At 34.1% G+C, this 20163-nt stretch overlaps 3 protein-coding genes across 4 annotated transcripts; 2 read left to right on the forward strand and 1 right to left on the reverse strand.

The window, feature by feature from the left end:
- The first annotated feature begins 3223 nt into the window (after positions 1-3223).
- LOC107862533 (probable BOI-related E3 ubiquitin-protein ligase 3) lies at positions 3224-9359 on the forward strand. 2 transcript variants are annotated; one of them, XM_016708138.2, is made up of 4 exons: positions 3224-3652; positions 4381-4493; positions 7747-8108; positions 8668-9359. In XM_016708138.2, exons 2-4 carry the CDS (start codon positions 4385-4387, stop codon positions 9190-9192), a joined length of 996 nt encoding a protein of 331 aa, XP_016563624.1. In that variant the 5' UTR covers positions 3224-3652; positions 4381-4384; the 3' UTR covers positions 9193-9359. The 2 variants fall into 2 exon arrangements, with proteins under 2 accessions (XP_016563624.1, XP_016563625.1); XM_016708139.2 differs by having other exon boundaries at positions 3335-4267.
- A 2095-nt stretch (positions 9360-11454) lies between these two features.
- On the forward strand, positions 11455-16282 carry LOC107862531 (triose phosphate/phosphate translocator, non-green plastid, chloroplastic). The gene is made up of 9 exons (XM_016708137.2): positions 11455-12570; positions 13411-13533; positions 13620-13772; positions 13934-14019; positions 14152-14236; positions 14477-14596; positions 14732-14800; positions 15605-15734; positions 15913-16282. Exons 1-9 carry the CDS (start codon positions 12172-12174, stop codon positions 15987-15989), a joined length of 1242 nt encoding a protein of 413 aa, XP_016563623.1. The 5' UTR covers positions 11455-12171; the 3' UTR covers positions 15990-16282.
- A 1312-nt stretch (positions 16283-17594) lies between these two features.
- On the reverse strand, positions 17595-19239 carry LOC107862530 (fasciclin-like arabinogalactan protein 4). The gene has a single exon (XM_016708136.2). It carries the CDS (start codon positions 19104-19106, stop codon positions 17817-17819), a length of 1290 nt encoding a protein of 429 aa, XP_016563622.1. The 5' UTR covers positions 19107-19239; the 3' UTR covers positions 17595-17816.
- Between the last annotated feature and the right edge of the window lie 924 nt (positions 19240-20163).

Genomic DNA, 20163 nt, shown 5'->3' on the forward strand with positions numbered 1-20163 from the left:
TTATGTCTAAACCTATTTTCTGCGTCGTGTTAGATGTCATGTACTATTTAATTTACACAACATATTGAGATTTCAATAAAAAATCTGAGCAAACTGTTTATTCAATATTTGGATATGAAACATTGCATTTGAAATCACGTGCACTCTTTATCAACTTGTCTGGAATGGCAATGAGAGGAGCCTTGTGTTTGTTCTGGGTATTAAATCATTTGTTGGACCTTAAAATTTAAAGAAAAGAAATTATGACATGTTTGATATTATCGTCAATTCTATCACGTGCGCTTCAATCAATACATGATTGAAATTTACAATAACTACAGTAACATATATAATGTAATCCCATAAAGCAAAATATGAAAGAAGATAAATAACAACAGTAACATATATAATGTAATTCCATAAAGTGAAATATAAAAGAAGATAAAACGAGAAGCAGAGATGCGATGAAACTTAAGTATACAAGAAAAGATAAATTGGCTAGTAACTAGATTTATTAAACTTAGATATGTTGCTCATAAGACAGACATTATAATTTGTGCCTAAAAATCAAATATTCGGAGAAATTTTAAGACAGTTACGTGCTCAATTCATCAAAAATTGTGTCTTGTGAACAAAAATTAGTAAAACTTAGAATTATTGTCCGTGAGATATATATGTTATTAGTTTTGTTTATTAGAAAAATGTTTAAAATATTTAAAAAATAGTGAACCTATTTAACTAAATACAAATTTTATCTTATAAATAAAAATCAAGAACTGATATAATGACACAAAAATTCAAAATCACAAACTTTTAAAGCTAAACATTAAAAAACAAATACTTGGAGTAAGTAATGTTACAAAAGGAAGGGGGGGACCCAGGTAGAAGAGCCGGCTGGTTTGAAGGTCATGTTCACATGCGTGTCTGTCTACTCACTACTGACTCCTTCCGCTCTGTGACGCTCACGCTCGCTCCATTGGCATCACCCCAAAGATCCTTTAGCATCATCATTATATATCATCGCCCCCCACATGTTCTATCATTTCATTTTGATTTTTTCCAAAATTTCCACCTCTTTATGCTTCACGTCTCTTCCATTTCCCTTTCCCCTTTCTCTCTCCCCCATTTCAACTTTCTATCTTATTCTGGACTACAATTTCTACCACATGAATTAAATTTTCTATAAAAAAATATTATGATGTAAGAAATATTTGTAGTCGATATTAGAGTGGAACTTTTTATCTCAAAACAAAGTTAAGTAACTTTTTAAGTAAATTATTCTAAATTGATTGTGTTTACCATGATTTTAATATAAATAAATTTATAGGTGAGTCAAAAATACGTATTACGATGAACATTATTTTAAGTTTGATGTACTTGAGATTTGACTTAAAGAAAAATATTTAAGTACAAAATAAACAGAACGAATAAGTAAAACAAACAAATCTGAGTAAATCTGGGGAGTATATGAGTGCAGCTGAGATGACCAGAAAGCAAAATCAATACTATTTAGGCAACAAAAGAAAAATGTTTAAAGACCAAGTAAAAATCGGTGTGTTGAGCAAGAGAGTGAGAGGGCAGATGCCTTTGTAAAGTAAGGTAAGACAACTATTTATAGGTTGACAGACCTTAGCCAACTAGATTTCAATTCAAAGACCTAAAAGGCATGGAAACTACTTTCTCCATTTTATAATAAATGAATTGTTGAATTTTGGCACACATGTTAAGAAAAAAATTGTTAAGGTTATAAATTTAACACAACTTTTCATTTTTACCTCAAAAAAAGAAAAAGTTAACCTGGTAATACCTTTTCAAAAGTTAATTGGTTGTCAACTCATAAGGACAAATTTGAAAAAAAAATCTATGATTCACTTATTTTGAAACACCAATAAATACCCCAACAATTCACTTATTCTAAAACGGAGGAAGCATAATGTCTGAACACACATTCCGTCGTTAGAGATGGTGCTAGCTAGTAATTTTGTTGTGCCCACTCAATTTGGCAATGGCTCGTTCGTGTCTCTGATTATTTTGCAAAACTTGTCCATCACTAGCTTTCTATGTCGTGTATGTCGAGTGGAATACCTTATTGGGTTCTTCCATACTTGAAAGGGTGCTCTCACTATCTTAAAAATACCTCTCGAAATTTTACAGCGGTCGCAACCCTTTCTTCATACAAATTAGCTTTGGGGTTATAAAATAAAATTGAGTGAATTTCTTGAGTAAACTACTCTAAGTTGGAGTGATCATGCTAATTGTTTTCAAACTTAGCTAGCGTTGAATATAGATTTTCAAATATTTATGACAAATTATTTCATAATGAAGATTTGAATAAAATTTTACTGTGTATTTAAAAGATATATTTTATCTTTAAGAATTCGTAAATATTAAAATTGATTTAACTACTAATATTTTTTAGTAAATAATAATAAATTGCATAATTAAATATTACTTATTTATCAAGTTTTTTTTCTTCTAAATTTATGATCAAATGGTCCTTCTGGAAGAAAGAGATTCATTTTAAAAAAGAAACGTAAGGGAGTAACAGTAGGAATAAAAAAAAGGTATTGCTTAAGAGCTTGGATTCCACTCGTAAATGTCATACTTTGGGTGGATGATTGTTGGCCTTGGACCGACCACCACCTGCAGACAAGAACCCCTTTGGAAGTAACTAGGCCATCATTTTCCACATTTACTATAATGCCCTTTCCTACTCCCCCATCATTCAACCTTTACTGTCTAAAAATTCAACAAAATACCGATGCTACCAAATTCTCAAACTTTTTCTTCCTCTCATCAATAACCCAACAAGTCATATTATAATATATTTACTGTTTTTCTAAAGAAGAAGTTTGTCATATCAAAAAAGTGGTAGGAAGGAAATGAGTTAGATCATGTGTTTGAACTCGAAGTACTCTTCCACCTCATATTCTAAAGTAAAAATAAGCAACATTACACCTTTTTTTTAAAAATAAAATTTTATGAATTGAATTGGTCGGGTACGGAGTTTAAGAATTAAGGAAAGACTTGATAATGTTTACCAAATTATTTTTTTAAAAAAATGTGCTACTTTATCTTTTTTTTTTAATTAAGTGAAATTATATCTTTAAATAGTTATTAAATAAAAAAAGATGATATTTTTTTTTAGAATAGATTAAAAAAAATGATAACACTTAAAATGAGACGGAGAGAATAGCAAATTAGATTGACAATAAAACTTCCAATTCAACTAAGGTGATGTACTGTACTTGGTTAAAACACCCATGCGAAAAATATTGCAGATTGAAAGGAGGAGGGGCAAAAAGGTAAATTGAAAGGAAGAGAAGGTAACGGAAATAAAATAAATAAGTGGTGGGAAAGGGAAAAGAAAGCTGCCAAAGACAGGGAGAGTAATATGAAAGAGAAAGAAAGAGATAACAAAGGAAAGAGAGAAGATTTATTGAAAGTGTGAGTGAGTGTGTGTTGTGATTGTATCACCAACACCAATACCAACGCCAAAACCAACAAATGGAATCGTTTTTCTTAACCGAAACCTTTACCCACATCAACAACCACTACTACTACTATTACATCTCTACCACCTTCACTACTTGTTCACTTCTCTCTCCTCTTTATCTCTCCTTCACATCACCCACAAACGTAGCTTTTCCTCTGCTATTTTGAGTTTTTGAAGGTACCCCTTTTGTTTTTTCTTTAGTTTTATGGTGGTTATATGCCCTTTTGGGACTTGGGGTGTTTTTTTTTTTTTTTGTGTGTGTGTGTTTGGAGTGTTCTTTGAGGTACCCGGATCGTTTTTCTTTAGTTTTGTATTGCTTTTATGCCCCCCATTTGAGACTTGGGGGTGGTTGTTTTTTTGTGTTTGCCGGCTCCTCTGCATTATTCGGGTGTTCTTTGAGGTATCCGCATCGTTTTTGTTTAGTTTTCTGTTGCTTTTATGCCCATTTGGGACTTGGATTTTCTGTTTCTTATGTTGGCTGGGTGGATCGATTCAGTTGGGGAATCATTGTTAGGGATTAGCTACGACAATGGGTATTTTCTTGTTGATTTTATTGACCCATTCTTTTGTGTTTGCCCGTTACTCTGCAATTTCGGGTTTTTTGAGGTACCCCCATCGTTTTTCTTTGGGTTTCTGGTTTTTTTTTACGCCGAGCTGGGACTTGGGGTTCTCGTTTCCTGGGTGGATCAGATTCATCTATTTCCTTTTGGGATCTGGGGTTTTTGTTTCTTATGTTTGCCGGGTCAATCGATTCATTTGGGGAACCTTTGTTAGAGATTAGCTACGAAAAGGGTATTTTCTTGTTGGTTTTAATGATTTATTTTTGGTGTTGGGTCACAGATTCTACAAGTTATTATTGAGATGTTTTTGGTTTTATGGAATTTAAACGTGTGCTACAATTGCAGGAATATGTTTGGAGAAAGCAGTAATGGCAACACTTTGTTTCCAGCTTCATTAGAGGGGAATTGTTTCCAGTACGATGTGAGTGCATTGCCTCAGCTGCATCTGTTCGGAGATGGTGAGTTTCCTAAATGCTTTTTCACAAGAATACTATGTACAGTAGGCTCTAATTAGGATTTCTATTTTAGCAATAGAGTAATCACTGATTTGCTTCATGATTTTCCTCTTTTATGTTATTTTTAAAGCTTGGCAGTTTGTCAGGGATCTGGTAGATTGATTGTTAATACATGCTCTATGTTTTTGGGTTTCCTTTTGTGTTTGAATTTCCACATTCAGCATTGCCATGCCTGGCTTTCTAGTTGAGCCACGAAGCCTGACTAGAGTGTTAAAGCAGTTTTAGAAGGTTGATATGAACTGACCTGTATTTGTGTTATAAAGACTTCTAGTAGTGAAACTGGGCAAGGCTTGTACTCCCCCTGTGCCTGATGAATCAATGTTGGTCCAAGGCATATGTGGAGAGTGCCTGGCCACTTGTTGTCTTGGTTGTTCAGCACCTCAGTGCCTAAGGCTCGCGTGAGGCAGTTAGCACTGATTGAGCTACTAGAGTGTCACATCCATAAATCTCAGTGAAATTAGAACAGCCAAGTTGTAGCACTTTGGTCATGATAATTATGACCTGCAGTACCAGCATGTCTTCACATCTTTAGTCTATCCTGTCAAGATATAAAGGTTGATAGAAGAGACAAGAAAAAGAAGCTAGCATGTAAAAATATATTTATTTGGGAAGTATATGTTGGTGATGGTTTTGAGCTTATGGTGATTTTACAGAATCTCTCCTTAAATTGTTCAATTCAACAAAATAGGTGGATGACTTGTTTTAATGTTAAATATGAAGCATACAAGGGACGTAAAATGATAGTTGCATTGGTCAGATCACTTAAGGGAACTGATCGTTGTTGTCGTTTCTTTCTTTGACATTATATTTTTGATCATATTTTTCGTTGTTTTTAAACACGTATGTCATTATGCACCCAAGGATGTGGCCTAGTGGTTCAATGAAGTGGGATGAGCAACATTGAGGTCTCAGGTTCAATTCCCAACAAAGATAAATATCAGGTGATTTCTTCCCATCTATTCTAGCCTTGGTGCGCGCAAGCTGGCTCGAACAACACCATGGTTATCAACAACAACAAAAAAAAGAAACACGTGTGGCATTATCTAAGATTAGAGGTGCATATATAGTCTTTTGCTAGATTTCTTGAGAAAAATGAGATGACTTTGTGCAAAAAGGGCTGTAGCCTTTGTAATCTGAATGTTCTTCTGACTAAATTCAATCTTCAACAGAAAAGGACCCCAAAATATTAAGAGATAAGTTTGCATGCTTTGGAAGTCTCTGCCTGGAGTAAACAATCTTAAACTTTAAGGGGAGGAGGCTGGGTTCCTTTGTTGGTTCGGATCAATCTTATTTTTCACTTTCCAAGAAATAAATCTTGATATGTGGCTTTTATTAAGGAGTTTCCATTGGTGAGGTAGTTGTGGTGAACAGTGAGCCTTGCATCTGCTAGGAAAAGGAAATGGTTAATGAGGTAGCGCATTAATAGTCCTTTGTTATTTCTACTATTTAAATGTAATGACTTTGACTGATATGGTACTTGATTTTGCAGCAATTTCATTACATGACTTACTATTAGACTTGGGTCAAAACTGTATGAAACTTAGAGGCCGTTTGGCCATAAAAAAGATTCACTTTTTCGCGGAAAATTATTTCACTTTAGTAAAAACTATGGTGTTTGTCCATGGAAATTCCAAAAACATTTCCAACTTGGTTTTTGAAAAGTGAAAACAAGTTTTTGTTTCTTTCACTTTTCTCCAATTTCAATTTCAACTTTTGTTATTGTTACACATGACCCCATTCTTTTTAATTTTTATAAAGAAAAACCTCTATAGACTTTTCATCTCTTAACAGAGTATTATAGTTCCAGTACCATATATCAAGTACTCCATCTCGCGGTGTAGTATAGTGATTGGTCTCCTAGTTTTGTTTTGCATTTCTTCTTTTCGATACGTAGGGATACAGCTTTGCCTCTGAAATTTCTATGCAGTTCTTTGACTTTTGGATTTGAGAGTGCTGTTTTACAGTTCCTGTTGTGTATATCAGGAAACATTTGGAGGTTTCAAGGGAATTGTTAATGAGTGACTATTTTGTTTCTATTATTTGAAAACCTGTCATTTTCTAGTTTTAATAACAAGGTTACGTTTTAAGAAGCAGAAGGCACTTGAATTAATGGTTTGGTCCTGAGCCGGGGGTCTATCGGAAACAGCCTCTCTACCTCCGTCGGGGGTAGTGGTATGGATTGCGTACATTTTACCCTCCCCAGACCCCACTATGTGGGAATATACTGGGTATGTTGTTGTTGTTGTTGTTCATGCAGCCAAATGGGATCTTGAAGCAACAAAAGGTGTAATTTGTCGGGTTGTGCTACAAACACAAAGCTATTATAGCTTTAAAGGCTTTAAACTAGCTTTAAAGCATCACATTTGGTTGTATATTAGTAGGTAAATTTGTTAGTTGGGTGATTTTGATAGTTTTTAAAAATTGGGGGTATAAAATTGTATTTACAAAATACTTTTCAAAAGTCTTAAAATCTTTATCCAAAAAGACATGGCCAAACACAACTCCAACTTCAACTCCCAACTTCAAAATTTTTTAGTTTTCATGGCCAAACACCTGCTTAGTCACCCTCTGGGTAAGGGGGCAATGAACAGATTACTGTTAACGCTTGTGATGATCTCAATACTAATTTTTATTTGTTCATCTTATTATTATATATGAGATTTGATCTATACCAAGAGCAGTTGATTAATACTTACCTTAAACTATTACTGTATAATTTATACCTGCTAAAGAAATGGATCTTGGGCCTAACTCAACCCTAAAAGCTAGCTTATGAGGGGAGGATGCCCAATTTCATTCAAGGAGACCAATTCCTCGTCCTTTTTCCGATGGGGGACTCTTGGCAATACCTTCCTATCATCATGAGTAGTTCTGATCTTGGATGTCATCTGGTTATTTACTCAAAGTCGGTAAATTAGTAGAAATTAGGGAAAACTATTACTTCAGTATTTATACCGAACTCCCTCCACTAGTATTTCTGTTTTCTTGGCTGGCGAATATTATAAAAAGACGACTTTTATATTCCGAAAATATGGTCATCACTTTGACAAAAGGGAGAGTTCTGTTGTGCTACTTGCATAATTGCTTCATTGTCTTGCTGTAAGATAATTAGCCATCCTACACAGAGCGGTGTTGACAATTCCTGGTTTTTGTTTCCTTGATCTCATAGACTTTTTTTTTGGGGAATCTTGTTCAGTTACTGTTGGATGTAGTGGCTACCCGATAAGCAACACCGTCAACGAACACCCATCTGCTGCACTTCGCCCTGCCAAAAGAGTCCGGGATGTTGAACCCAACTATTGCCAACAAAAGCTTCAGATATCCTTGAATAACAACTTTGGTCAGAATGAAGTGGATCAAGCTGGAAGTATTTTGAATCCAATTACTGTATCAACTGGACTTAGACTTTCTTACGAGGAAAAAGAACGCAATTCATCAGTCACTTCTGCTCCTGAAAACATGAAAGCAGCCCTTCCTGCTCTTCAACCAATAGACAGTGGTTTTAAATATGAGATTGACAGGCATAGAGAGGAATTTGATCACTACATGAAAGCGCAGGTAATGTATCCGTTAACTAGTGTGAAGTTGGGTATGTCAAACTTTAGATTGATCTGGATGAAGTTATACAATGTGTAAAAGAAGTTTAGTTTTTTTCCCTATCCATTCTTGATATCTATGTCTACCTACTGCCTACTGGTAAAGCGGTTGACATGCATTTAGTGCCTGTTTGGGTGGGCTTTTGACTTATTTTTAGCATTTTAGCTTAAAACCGAGTGCTTATAAGCACCTTTTTAATTTACCCAAACACTCCCAAAGTACTTGAAAGCTATCTTGGCTTAAAAGCACCTAAAAAAAGCTGGGAGTTGTTTTTTTATATGAGTCAGACTCTGACTATCAGAGTACAAGTAGGAGCATTTCCGTGTAAGCAGAATCACAAGGGTCGGTTTCTCAATTTATAAATGAGAATCGGGCAAATGTTGATTGTTTAGGGCATTAAGTGTTCAAGAAATGACTTGGAGGGGGGATACTGACACCAGCATATAGGTTTCCTGCATTTAATTTGTGTTATTTGAAATTTTAGTCCTTGGGCATTTCTGATTCATCTTTGGTAACTCAGGAAGATAATATGATGAAGGGCATGAGGGAGTTGATTCATCGACAGACAGTATCTTTACTGAACTCCATGCAAAAAGAAGTTAGGAGGAGATTATATGAGAAAGATCTTGAAATAGACAATTTGAACCGCAAGAACAGGGAACTTGGGGACAGAATTAAGCAGATTACTGTAGAAGCTCAGTCGTGGCACTACAGAGCGAAGTACAACGAGTCGGTTGTCAATGCCCTGAAAAGCAATATTCAGCAGGCCATGGTCCATGGCTCCAAGCAAGCTAAGGAAGGGTGCGGAGATAGTGAAGTAAACGATGCCGCCTCAAGTACAAACCACCATCTGGCAAGTGGTTCACACGACCAAGTAAGCAATGTACAGCAGCTAAAATGCAGAGCTTGCAAGATTAAAGAAGCCAGTGTCTTGTTAGTTCCATGCAGACACTTGTGTGTCTGTAAAGAATGTGAAGGGTTTATTGATAGTTGCCCAGTATGCCGGGTAATGAAGACTGCAAGTGTTCAAGTTTACATGTCATGAAGAAGACGTATATACGAACACTTGCACTCATCATCATCTTTGTGTTTGAAGAGGAATGTTTAAATTATGGAACATGTTGTAATGTTTGTTACAATCATGAATTGTGGATGCCTTAACTATATGATGAATACAGATCAGATGAATCAGGAGATGATGGGTCTTTTTCACTGGCTTGCACATTGTTTTGCTTTGTTATGCTCTTCTCTTCTCTTTGAAACATGGTCTGTGCATGTACTATAAGTGATTGTGGAGACATGGTAGCTCTGGATACTTGCAAGTTGCAAGTAGGACAAAAATGGTAAAGATGCTTATGTCATTTGAATAAAGAAGCCATTTTTTTTTCCTTAAATAAGTACCGTCATGAATCTGTCTAGATTCATTCTTTCAAAGTCTCCTAAATCAGTGTTATTTTTTCAACTGTGACTGCATACTTCAATGACTATTAATTTGTTTTATCTTTATCGAAGAGAAAAGGAATTCCCATATCCTCACCATGTTTAGGAAATTGCCTATAAATATCACTTTTGTTTTGTTTAGGACAAAAATATCACCTAACTCTTTCTATTTTTCCTTAAAATATACTTTAACACCTTAAAAACCTTTTCTCTCCTACTTGAAATGTCATGTCATTAAAAAATTTTCCTTTTTAGATAAATAGATCTATTTAACTAAAGTTTTAGCCTAATTCTTTCTTTAAAAAAAATTACACATGATATATTAATCATTGAAGATTAATTTAATTACATAGAAGCTTGAATTATTTTATTTGATACGTATTTTTCAAAGTTTCTTTTATTTACTTATTTATTTCAACATTTAATAATATTTAAAACTCAAGTTTTTATAAAAAATGATATTCATTTAATTTTTTGTTGTTATTTATTTTATATATTAAAGATTCTTAAAATGTAAAAGAAATAAAAATGATGGATTTATATTTTAGAAATTAAATTTTTTATTTATATGAGAATAAAAGAATAAAATTTACTTTTTTGAATTATACAACAAAATTTTTGGATTAATATAATCCAAAGATATTATATTACCTACAAATATAGAGTCATAGAGAATAAAAAAATATAATTTGTTATTTAAAAATATTGATGGCAAATCTACAATATTTTTTGTTGCCAAACAAAATTCAATAAAAAAAATTTAATAAATATTATTACCTGAAAATTTTAATTTGGACATAGATTACTTGTAAATTATTATGCAAGATAATTTTTGATAAATACATAGTGAAAAGAAGATTTTTTTTTCTTGCAACTTTTTTTCAAGTAATTGTCCATAAATAAAATAAGTAAATTCGTAAGATAAGACATAAAATTTAGAAAAGAAATTATTATTTTTAATTTAGTTTCTTTACTTTTTTTGTGATCATTATATTTATATCTTATTTTATTATACAATTAAATGCTAATTTATACCCATACTTCATTTTAAATCCATCAAAAATAAAGAATAATAGATTGAGTAATATTTTAAAAATCCATTTGTAATAGTACAGAAGAAGGTATCATTTTGTTAATATTTCTTAAAAAAACTTTTTTTGTTCAAGACTACATAATTTTTCTTTCCTTCAAAAAAAAGAGATATTATTCTTTTATTCTCATATATATAACAAATTTAATGTCTAAAATATGACATCCATCATTTTATTTCTTTTATATTTTAAGAATTTTTAGTAAATAAAATAAACGATACAAAAATTATTGTACCAATTTGTATAAGTACTTGTATTTTAAACTATTATTATGTGGTGAAATAAATAAGCAAATAAAAAAATTTTGAAGAGTACATATCAAATAAAATAACCCAAGCTTTTGATGTAATTAAATTAATCTTCAATGATTAATATATCATGTGTATTTTTTTAAAAAAAAAAATTAGGATACTTTAATTAAATAGATTTGATAAGTTATACATTTATAAAAAAAAAATTTTTAATGACATGACATTTCAAGTAGGTGAGAGAAAAATTTTGAGGTGATTTTAAGGAAAATAAGGAAAGTTAGATGATATTCTTGTCTTAAATAAAATAAAAATAATATTTATAAGTAATTTTTCAAAGATGGGTAATTATTTACTCCAATGTAACTTAAGGAGAAAGTGCGTTTTTGCTTTTATAGTCATTAAATAGTAGTAGTATAGCTTTTTGTTTCAATAAATAAAATATAGTTTTGGTGAAAATGACTAAACCTTTGCCTCTCTTCCTTTTTCTTTGCCTCTCTTCCTTTTTATCTGTGGTGCATACTTTAATGACTTTTAGTTTGTTTTATGATGCGCACTCACTACTCACTGAATATGTTATTGTTCTCGTCTTTTCCAAATAAAATTGGTTTGAACTTTGGAGGTAAACAAAAAATATAGTAACAGCTATTTTACATCGAATCAATGTCTTGTATTCATATTTCTGAGGCATGAATCTTGGATTTTGTGCTGCAAATGAATAAGGCAAAAAGGTTCCAAATCGAATTACGTTTCTTTTAACTTCATATTTTTTACAATAATAAGATAGGGTAAAATAACCTTCCAAATTGAGTATATTATTGTCTGTCCCTTTATTTATTTTAGTATTTTGATCCAATCACAATCTTTCCAGGTTGGTAAGAAAATGATTTACCAATCAGATCCAACAAATTTGTCCACTCCCCCAAGTCCAACCACCCTATATTCACAAATTCTAAACCCATCATCCTTTCGTTCGTTGCACATTAGTTGTTTGCGTACAATAATACAATTAATCATTTCGTTTTAAAAAAAATTCATTCCGACGTTACAATTAATTTTTCGAAAGTCTAAATAAAATTTCAAAAAGAAACCCCAAAGTTACCAAAAATACGCAGAATATCCCTCGTACATTTCTCACGCCTTGACGGAGCCCCCAACGAGCCCCAACACATTTAATATTCATCTCCTCTTGTACCACTTCTCACTCTCTCTTTTGCATTTTCTTCTTCGATCCAATTTACGAAAATGCAGAGCACGGCAATCTCGTTCTCTCCGTCAATTTCACTTCCTAACAACCCTCACAAGCCTTACATTTCCTCTTCACTCAGCAGATTCAATCCTTTATCTCTTCAATCCTCGCGGCCGCCGCTGCGTTATGCCTCAGTATCGAGGAAAATCAGTCCAATTAAATGCTCGGGTGACTCTTCTTCTTCTTCCTACAAGTTGAATCGTAATGGATGGATTTCAGTTCCGGCGCCGCCTCCAGAGCGTGAATCGGATGGACTGGAGGTTCGAGCTACGTCTGTGCCGGAGAGCGCTGGAGAGGCACCTAAATCTAAGCCGTTGATGGATACTTTGGTGCTTGGATCTCTTTTCGGGCTTTGGTATCTGTTTAATATCTACTTCAACATTTACAACAAGCAGGTGTACTTTCTGGTTTCCATTCCGCTTTACTTGTGTTGGCTTGATGAAAACGTAGAGGTGTTGTTATATATGTATACCGTCATTTGACCTATATGGTTAAAAGGCAAACATTGTCATTTAAATATATATTCTTTTTCTTTTAGGTATTCGTACTTCAAATTTACTAGGTGCGTATCATTAATGGTGATTATCATATATTTTAATGTTTTATTATATACATAATATATTTCGTGCAAATTTTGCTACACGATATTTGAGCATGGCTGTTATACTGGGGCAATTTTAGAAAAAAATGTATTGCTGTAATGAATTTCATTGCTGTTATAGATAGAATGTTGTTGTAAAGAAGTAAAATATAACATGAAAGTGTGTTCAGGAAAAAATCAGGTGAAATGATGTTATAACATATTGCCATTTGCGAGGTTTTAACGGCATGAATTGATACAAAATTTTCAGAATAACAATTTAAACTATGTCAGATGTTAAATTTTTTTCTTTATTTTGGAATTATCTATTTACTGAGCGTTTATGTTTGCAACTTGAGCCATTTTCAACCTACATTTACTTATCATTTGCAACAAGATTGGAGTGATTTTTAATCTCTCACTGTCATACACTTGGCCTATATTTATTTATAGTGTGCAGCTCAATTTAAGTGATTTTAAATCTCATTATCATATGCAAGATATGCTTAGGAAATACTATTTGCTTACAGAATAAAACTTTAGATTACTCACTACATGTTCCTTGGAAATGAACATGGCTGCTAAATGGAAATGCTAAATTTTGCCTTTCCACGTGTCAAGGTGCGTCATTGATCAAGATTCCTATTTTCTATAGGTACTGAAAGTGTTCCAATTCCCAGTTACAGTGACTCTCGCGCAATTTGGTGTTGGCTCCATCCTTGTTATTCTAATGTGGACTCTCAATTTATACAAAAGGCCAAAAATTAGTGGTGCTCAGGTAACTTCTTTGAGACGAAATAACTATGATTTGGGGTTAAACCTGATTATGTGCATGTGTTCTGATTTTAAATTTTCAATTGGCAGCTTGTTGCAATTTTGCCTTTGGCAATTGTGCATACCTTGGGTAACCTTTTCACCAACATGAGTCTTGGAAAAGTTGCTGTGTCATTCACTCACACTATCAAAGCTATGGAGCCATTCTTCTCCGTTGTCCTCTCTGCTATGTTCTTAGGCGAGGTGTGCTTTGCATGAATATCATTTACATTCCTATTAGAAGGTCTTGCATTCATTTGTGACCGCAGGGCGAAGAAACTAGCGAAGAAACTATTTTTCAATCTCCTTTTCCTATATTTTCATCTCTTAATTCAGATTATATTGGATCTATGTTGTTAATGCAGTTCCCTACCATATGGGTTGTGTCTTCTCTTGTTCCAATTGTTGGTGGAGTGGGACTGGCATCATTGACTGAGGCATCTTTTAATTGGTGGGGAATTCAAATGTTTTATGCTATATAACCTCTTTGATTTGTTGCTAATTTAGTATATAAATGGGAGATACTTTAGATCAAGTTCTATTCCAAAATTTAATATTCAAATCTTGTTTTGTTTATTTCCAGGGCTGGATTTTGGAGTGCAATGGCCTCGAATTTAACCAATCAATCTCGTAATGTCCTCAGCAAGAAGTTTATGGTTCGGAAAGAGGTAATTTTGATCTGTTTCATGCTATTAGATGACGATAAGAAGGAAATAATTTACCCAAAGTTGGAAGTTTCTTTGGTTCATGTCGAAATGCTAGCTGTAAGAGCTAGCTCTGTGGGTTCTTTTCGAGAGTTCTTTTCAATTTCTCATCAACTAACTAGGTTGCTTCTGGGTTAACCTTATTGTGTTAACTTGTTTGGTCTTTGTTGGTTTCTGAAATGCTGTAACAATTTTTCTCTACAGGAGTCATTGGATAATATTACTCTCTTTTCAATAATCACGATCATGTCCTTTTTCTTGCTAGCCCCATATGCCTTCTTCACGGAAGGTATCAAGTTCACTCCTGCGTATCTGGAAGCTGCAGTAAGTGATATATAAAGCGGAAATTTTTTATTAATTCTACCCCTTTGCTTACTCTGTGTCTTCTTTCGTTGTTCCGTTTTACAGAACTTGCAGCAACTATTTTAAATAACTTTCATTATTTTCCTTTTGTGCTAGGGAATGAATGTCAACCAGCTTTACACAAGGTCTCTCATTGCAGCTCTCTGCTTCCATGCTTATCAGCAGGTACAAGGATGTACATTATATCTCATTGATTTCTCGGAGTCCTATAACATGATTCATTTCAAATTCTAACCCGCCTTATAGTGAGGAAGAACAAAATTTAGGTTGCTACAGTGATACAAGGTTATGTGTGATCTAATTATGCATTTTTGGTCCAGTTCATCGTTGTTAAGACCTTGACATAATTTGTGTAATGCTGTACTTCCATTTTGTGCTGTTGTGTTGTTTGCTATTTGTGGTTGTTGGATGTTCCCTTCTTCTAGTAAAGGATAGAACCTTCCTTTTCCTGCCATCTCTTTTTGATAGTATCGCTGGAAGTGCATAGTCCTATCTAGTGTAGACCAATTTGAAAGACATGGCTCTTCCTTGCTATCTGCTTGGGCATAGTTTTCCTACCTGTCTTATTTGAATATCTTGAGCCCGTCTAAAAATGTTTGATATGATTTTTTTCTGCTTTTGACACTGAAGATTTATACGAGGGAACTGCTTAATATTACATGCTTTTTTAATGTCAAGACGACACACAAGTTTTGAAAAAACAGGTGGAAATTTCAGCTGTAGGCTAATTTCGGCTATAATATCAATGGCCATTTCAAAGTAAAATTGGCTCAAAGATTCTCTTACTGTTACGCTCATGGCTGTGTGAACTGCAAATCAACAGCTTGATTTACTCGAGCAGACTTCATTTTTTATTTAATTTCACAAACCAATGAGACAAATCTTGATGACTTGCTGAAAATTGTGTTATTTCATTTGTGACAACTGCTGGTTATGTTATTTCCTGCTGACACCCCATTTTTGGTGCAGGTTTCTTACATGATATTGCAGAGGGTATCACCTGTTACCCATTCTGTGGGTAACTGTGTGAAGCGAGTGGTGGTTATTGTGACTTCTGTTCTCTTCTTCCGCACACCTGTTTCTCCCATCAACGCTTTGGGTACACACCTTACACTTTATACTTGTCAGCATATTCTATTGTTGATTGAGAAACCTCCTTTCACCTTTGCACTTCTTCCTGTTGGCAGCTCGAGTGATAGCGTTTTTTTCGGTTTAAAAAGATTGTGATTGCCTTCTTTTTCGCAATAGAGAAATCAATTTCTTCCTTTTTGATGCAGGAACTGGAGTTGCCCTTGCCGGAGTTTTCCTATATTCAAGGGTGAAGCGCATTAAGCCCAAGGCAAAAGCAGAGTGAAATCTAGATCAATTTTGATGGTAGATTTTGATTATTAGGTGGATGAACCAAAACTTGGTTGTATTCTAGGCAGGATTTTCTATCTGTTGGTGCTATGTTGGACGGATTATTCTTTTCTTAGGCACCTTTAGTTAATTGCTGCCAATTTGACAATTTCACTAGGGCTGCGAGCGTGGGAGACATCACAGAGATGGGGAGAGTTTGTAATATTTGTTTACAACCATTGTTTTCAAAATACTATTTTTCTTCCCAAGGGGTTAATTATCTCTCTAAGTGGAGAATCGGAAACTTAAGTTCCTCTGTTTTTTTTATGTGCTATAATTATCTGTTGTTTGTGCAAGAGCAGAAATTGTAATGCATCAATTTAGATGTATCCAATGAAGTCCTAAGATGACGAGGTTACCTCAAGACACTGAAAGACTCACTCGTCAGGTAAAATAGAAGGGGCCCAAATTTCCTGGTTTCTACCCAAATTGTGACACTAAGCCCAGTAATGAAATCACTGGTAGCCCAAATTGGTAAGTTGGAGTTTATGTAACATGGGGCCAGATTCAGTGAGATCGAATCTGAATAGTAACTTTGCAAACTGGTTCATTTTCTTTACGCTATATACCTGATCAATCCCATAACCAGGGTTGTTAACCAATTGATAATTGCCATTGCCTATTTGCCTGTCCATCACTTTCTCCAATAATGTCCTACCAATGTTCCATATCAAATCTCAACAGATTCTTTTGTTTCCTTATGACACTTTTAGGTGGCCTAAATATCTCCGTCCATCTTGTATGCTAGAGGTAAAAGTCCAAATACTGAGTTTGCTATAATAACAATAAAAATAATAATATTCTCTTATTTCATTTTCGGAGAGTTAATTTGAATAATTTTTAGAGCTAAATTGAACTAGTTCTGTTTAATATTTAAAAATTAAAATTTGAATATTCAAAAAAATTATGTAAAAAGGTGCTATAAGCTGCACATTTTTTCTTATCAACACGAGAGTAAATACATGTTAAAATATTAATCAAAGATCATGTCACTTAACTTTCAAAAAGAAATTGTGACAACCAAAGAGGAAGTAAGGAACGGAGGGAGTAACGATAACAGTTTGCACACTGCAAAAGTTGGCCAAGCAAGCGCCAGCTAAAAAGTTCAAAAAAGAAAAAATCCACATAAAATAAAATGATCTAATAAGTAGCGTCTTATTCTTTGGGGGTACTCTGCTTTGCTGAGATCAACAAGTGAACATTTAATACATCGGGGTGTTTACAGCTAAGAAGTACATTTCCACAAAAAGCTCCCCAACATAATTCACTACATATTCCAAAGAGATGTACATTTCCTTTTTGGGGGCGTTTAGTAATTGTATTTTTCCATTAAAGATCCAATATTTCAGCAAAAGATTAGTCAATCTTATGACTATGTCATCACCTTCTTATATGGATTATCATTAGACAAAAGGAAGACTATGTAATTAGACAAACACCCTTACCATATCTATATTTACAACGGTCTTTACTTGTCTTTACTCCACTAAAGAAAACTCAACTATAAAATTGGTTGGCTTGATTCTACACAAAGAGAGTAAGCTAAAATTCAATCAAAAGATAAGCAAGCAAAAATTTGTATTTTCACACATAGCATAAATGTTACTTACCTATTACTCATACAGCAATTGCAATAAACAAAATGGAGCTCCTTTACAGATTATACAATACCATAACGAAGATTTTTGCAAGAAAAAAAATAAATTATACCGGTTGACCTAAAATCATTTCCACAGAAACAAAATTTAAGTTGGCAGAAAAGAAAATAATTATACTGATTAAATTAATTAATTGCCAGTAGATAAATTACTACTGTGCACCATAAACCCAAAAATAATCTTACTGCATTTTTCCCGTTCGCCGCCGACGATGAATCTTTTTCTACGACTCCCGGCGCTGTAGATAAGTGATTAGCTGTAGCTGAACCATCAATTTCCGGCGAATTCACCGGTGAGATAGAAATCATCGGTGGATTAGCTAATGGAGGTACTTCAACACTTGGTTTATTTACACCAGCTGAAGTCTTGTCGAAAAATTCTTTAGGCAATAAAACCGACGACACCCCAAATATCGCCACCGGATTCTGATCAAACACCGTTCGAGTAATCCTCGCCTGAACGATCCCGGTATCGATCGATACATCCCCATTGAGTCTAGAAATATTAAGGGTGAAACTTGCAGCTCCATTTTGCTCCGTGGCTAATGTTGGTTGAACCGGGTTCACTATCGATTGCAGTGAACCGAGCGGGTAGTAAGAGTGCAGTACGTGGAATCTTAGCACGTCGGCTTTTTTCTCAGCCGGTAGAGATTGGAATATGGACGATGATGACAGATCGGAAAATGCTTCGTCTGTCGGTATAAATAGCGTTATTCCGGCGCCCCTTTCGTCTTCCTCGAATTCTTCTTCTACTCCTGAAGCAGTTAGCATTGAAGCGGCGACGTTAAAGTTGTGGCCATCGATGAGTGTTTTGGTAATGTTGAGGCCTAAAAGGGGTCGAGTTTCAGATGCAATTAGATTGCCCCCATTTGGAACTAGAACTGAATCAATGGTGAAGATTGAGAGGTTATACGGAATCGTCTTCACTGAACTGATAATAGTAGCTTCGGAATTCGATGAATGGACAGTGATGGACTGTGTAATCGGGTCTCGGGTAATGTTAACTGATCCGTAATTATTCGGAGCACGACCCGTTGTCTGAAAAAGAGTGGTGACGAGCTTTCCGGTTGGTGGTATACGGCGGAGATCCGGCCAAGAGAAGTACTCAAGCAGTACATGGTAACGGAGGATATCGCCGGTATTGGTCGAGGATGACGGCGGCGTAGGGTTGTTTAATACATCGGAGTTGTTGAGGAAGGTGTTGGGGACGGAGAGGAGGGTGACGGAGGAACGCTCATTCAGATCGGCGGCGACGGCGGTGGTGGAAAGGAGTTGATTAAAACCGGAGAGTTCGGGGTAAGTGGAGAGGATATGGGTAATGTTAATGGCGAGAATGGGGATGTGGGAAGTGGACAAGAGGAGGAAATAGAGAAAGGTGATGGGGGTAAAATGGGAAATGGGAATTTTGGTAGCCATTGTTTCTTGGTTTTGGAGATTGTTAAAGTAGAGAGTGATGAAAGTGAGTTTAGGAGCTGAACAAAGAACACCCCACCCACCCACGCACTTCTACCCCTAGGGAGGTGAAAGTGAAACAAATTATTATTGTCATATTTTAAAATTTAACAGGATTTTTAAGTATGATAATTATACGGGTGGTTGGAGAATATTTTTTGGCCTAGAGTTGATCATATTCTTTATGCATTTTATTACAAAAAATAATTTTCTTCATTATTCCGTATAATTTTACGAGTGAATTCGTGAAAAGTAAGGTGTCAAGTGAATCATTGGCCAAGTGAGCAATAAAAGTTTTTACGAAAAAATATATGATTGTGCGAAAAACTTGTCAATTATGAACAAAAGCAGTACAAAGCAGCAGCAGCAACAACAAAACAACATAATAATAATAATAAAAAGAAAAGAATAAGTAACATCAACGAAATAATAGATACCTAAAAGAATATATATATATATTTCTTTTCTTTTCTATGTTATGGAAGAGTTGGTTTGGTTATGGGATGGAAATGACATAACAAATTTCTCTAGGGGTAATTTGGTCATTACAATAAATTATAAGCTCAATTCAATTATTTTTTGTGTTTTGACTTTGAAACTTCATCAAAAGTTTGAATAAAATCCCATTATTTTCTCTTTAATTTACAAGCAATGTCATTAAAGAAATTTACCATAATACCATCACACATATTTCCACACATGTGGGCGCTCTATCTTCCATTTATTTTTCAATCTTATTTATCTTTTTTATTTTTATGTATAAAATTATTTCAAATATATTTAAGTAAATTGATTAGTAGGACGATAATTTATTGTAAAAATTAATTATAATTGATTCAATTAAATAAATTTTATATTTCATTTAATTTCATATCAAACATATAATTTACTTTCTTTCTTATTTGTTATTACATTTTCACCCAATTTAAATTTTTTCCTAATATATTCAATCATGATTTTACTATATCATCTCTAATTAATTATTATGGTCATCTAAGTATCATGTCACTTAAATTGGAGT

This window comes from Capsicum annuum, chromosome 3 (assembly GCF_002878395.1).
Source record: "Capsicum annuum cultivar UCD-10X-F1 chromosome 3, UCD10Xv1.1, whole genome shotgun sequence".
Classification (NCBI taxonomy): Eukaryota; Viridiplantae; Streptophyta; class Magnoliopsida; order Solanales; family Solanaceae; genus Capsicum; species Capsicum annuum.

Bases quoted from the DNA above. Each gene is read 5' to 3' on its own strand.
- LOC107862533 (XM_016708138.2), top strand. From the start codon at position 4,385: ATGTTTGGAGAAAGCAGTAATGGCAACACTTTGTTTCCAGCTTCATTA. The intron at 4,494-7,746 runs GTGAGTTTCCTA...AATCTTGTTCAG, and splicing joins GCTGCATCTGTTCGGAGATG to TTACTGTTGGATGTAGTGGC. The intron at 8,109-8,667 runs GTAATGTATCCG...TTGGTAACTCAG, and splicing joins ATCACTACATGAAAGCGCAG to GAAGATAATATGATGAAGGG.
- LOC107862530 (XM_016708136.2), bottom strand. From the start codon at position 19,106: ATGGCTACCAAAATTCCCATTTCCCATTTTACCCCCATCACCTTTCTC.
- LOC107862531 (XM_016708137.2), top strand. From the start codon at position 12,172: ATGCAGAGCACGGCAATCTCGTTCTCTCCGTCAATTTCACTTCCTAAC. The intron at 14,020-14,151 runs GTGGGGAATTCA...GTTTATTTCCAG, and splicing joins ACTGAGGCATCTTTTAATTG to GGCTGGATTTTGGAGTGCAA. The intron at 14,237-14,476 runs GTAATTTTGATC...TTTTCTCTACAG, and splicing joins AGTTTATGGTTCGGAAAGAG to GAGTCATTGGATAATATTAC.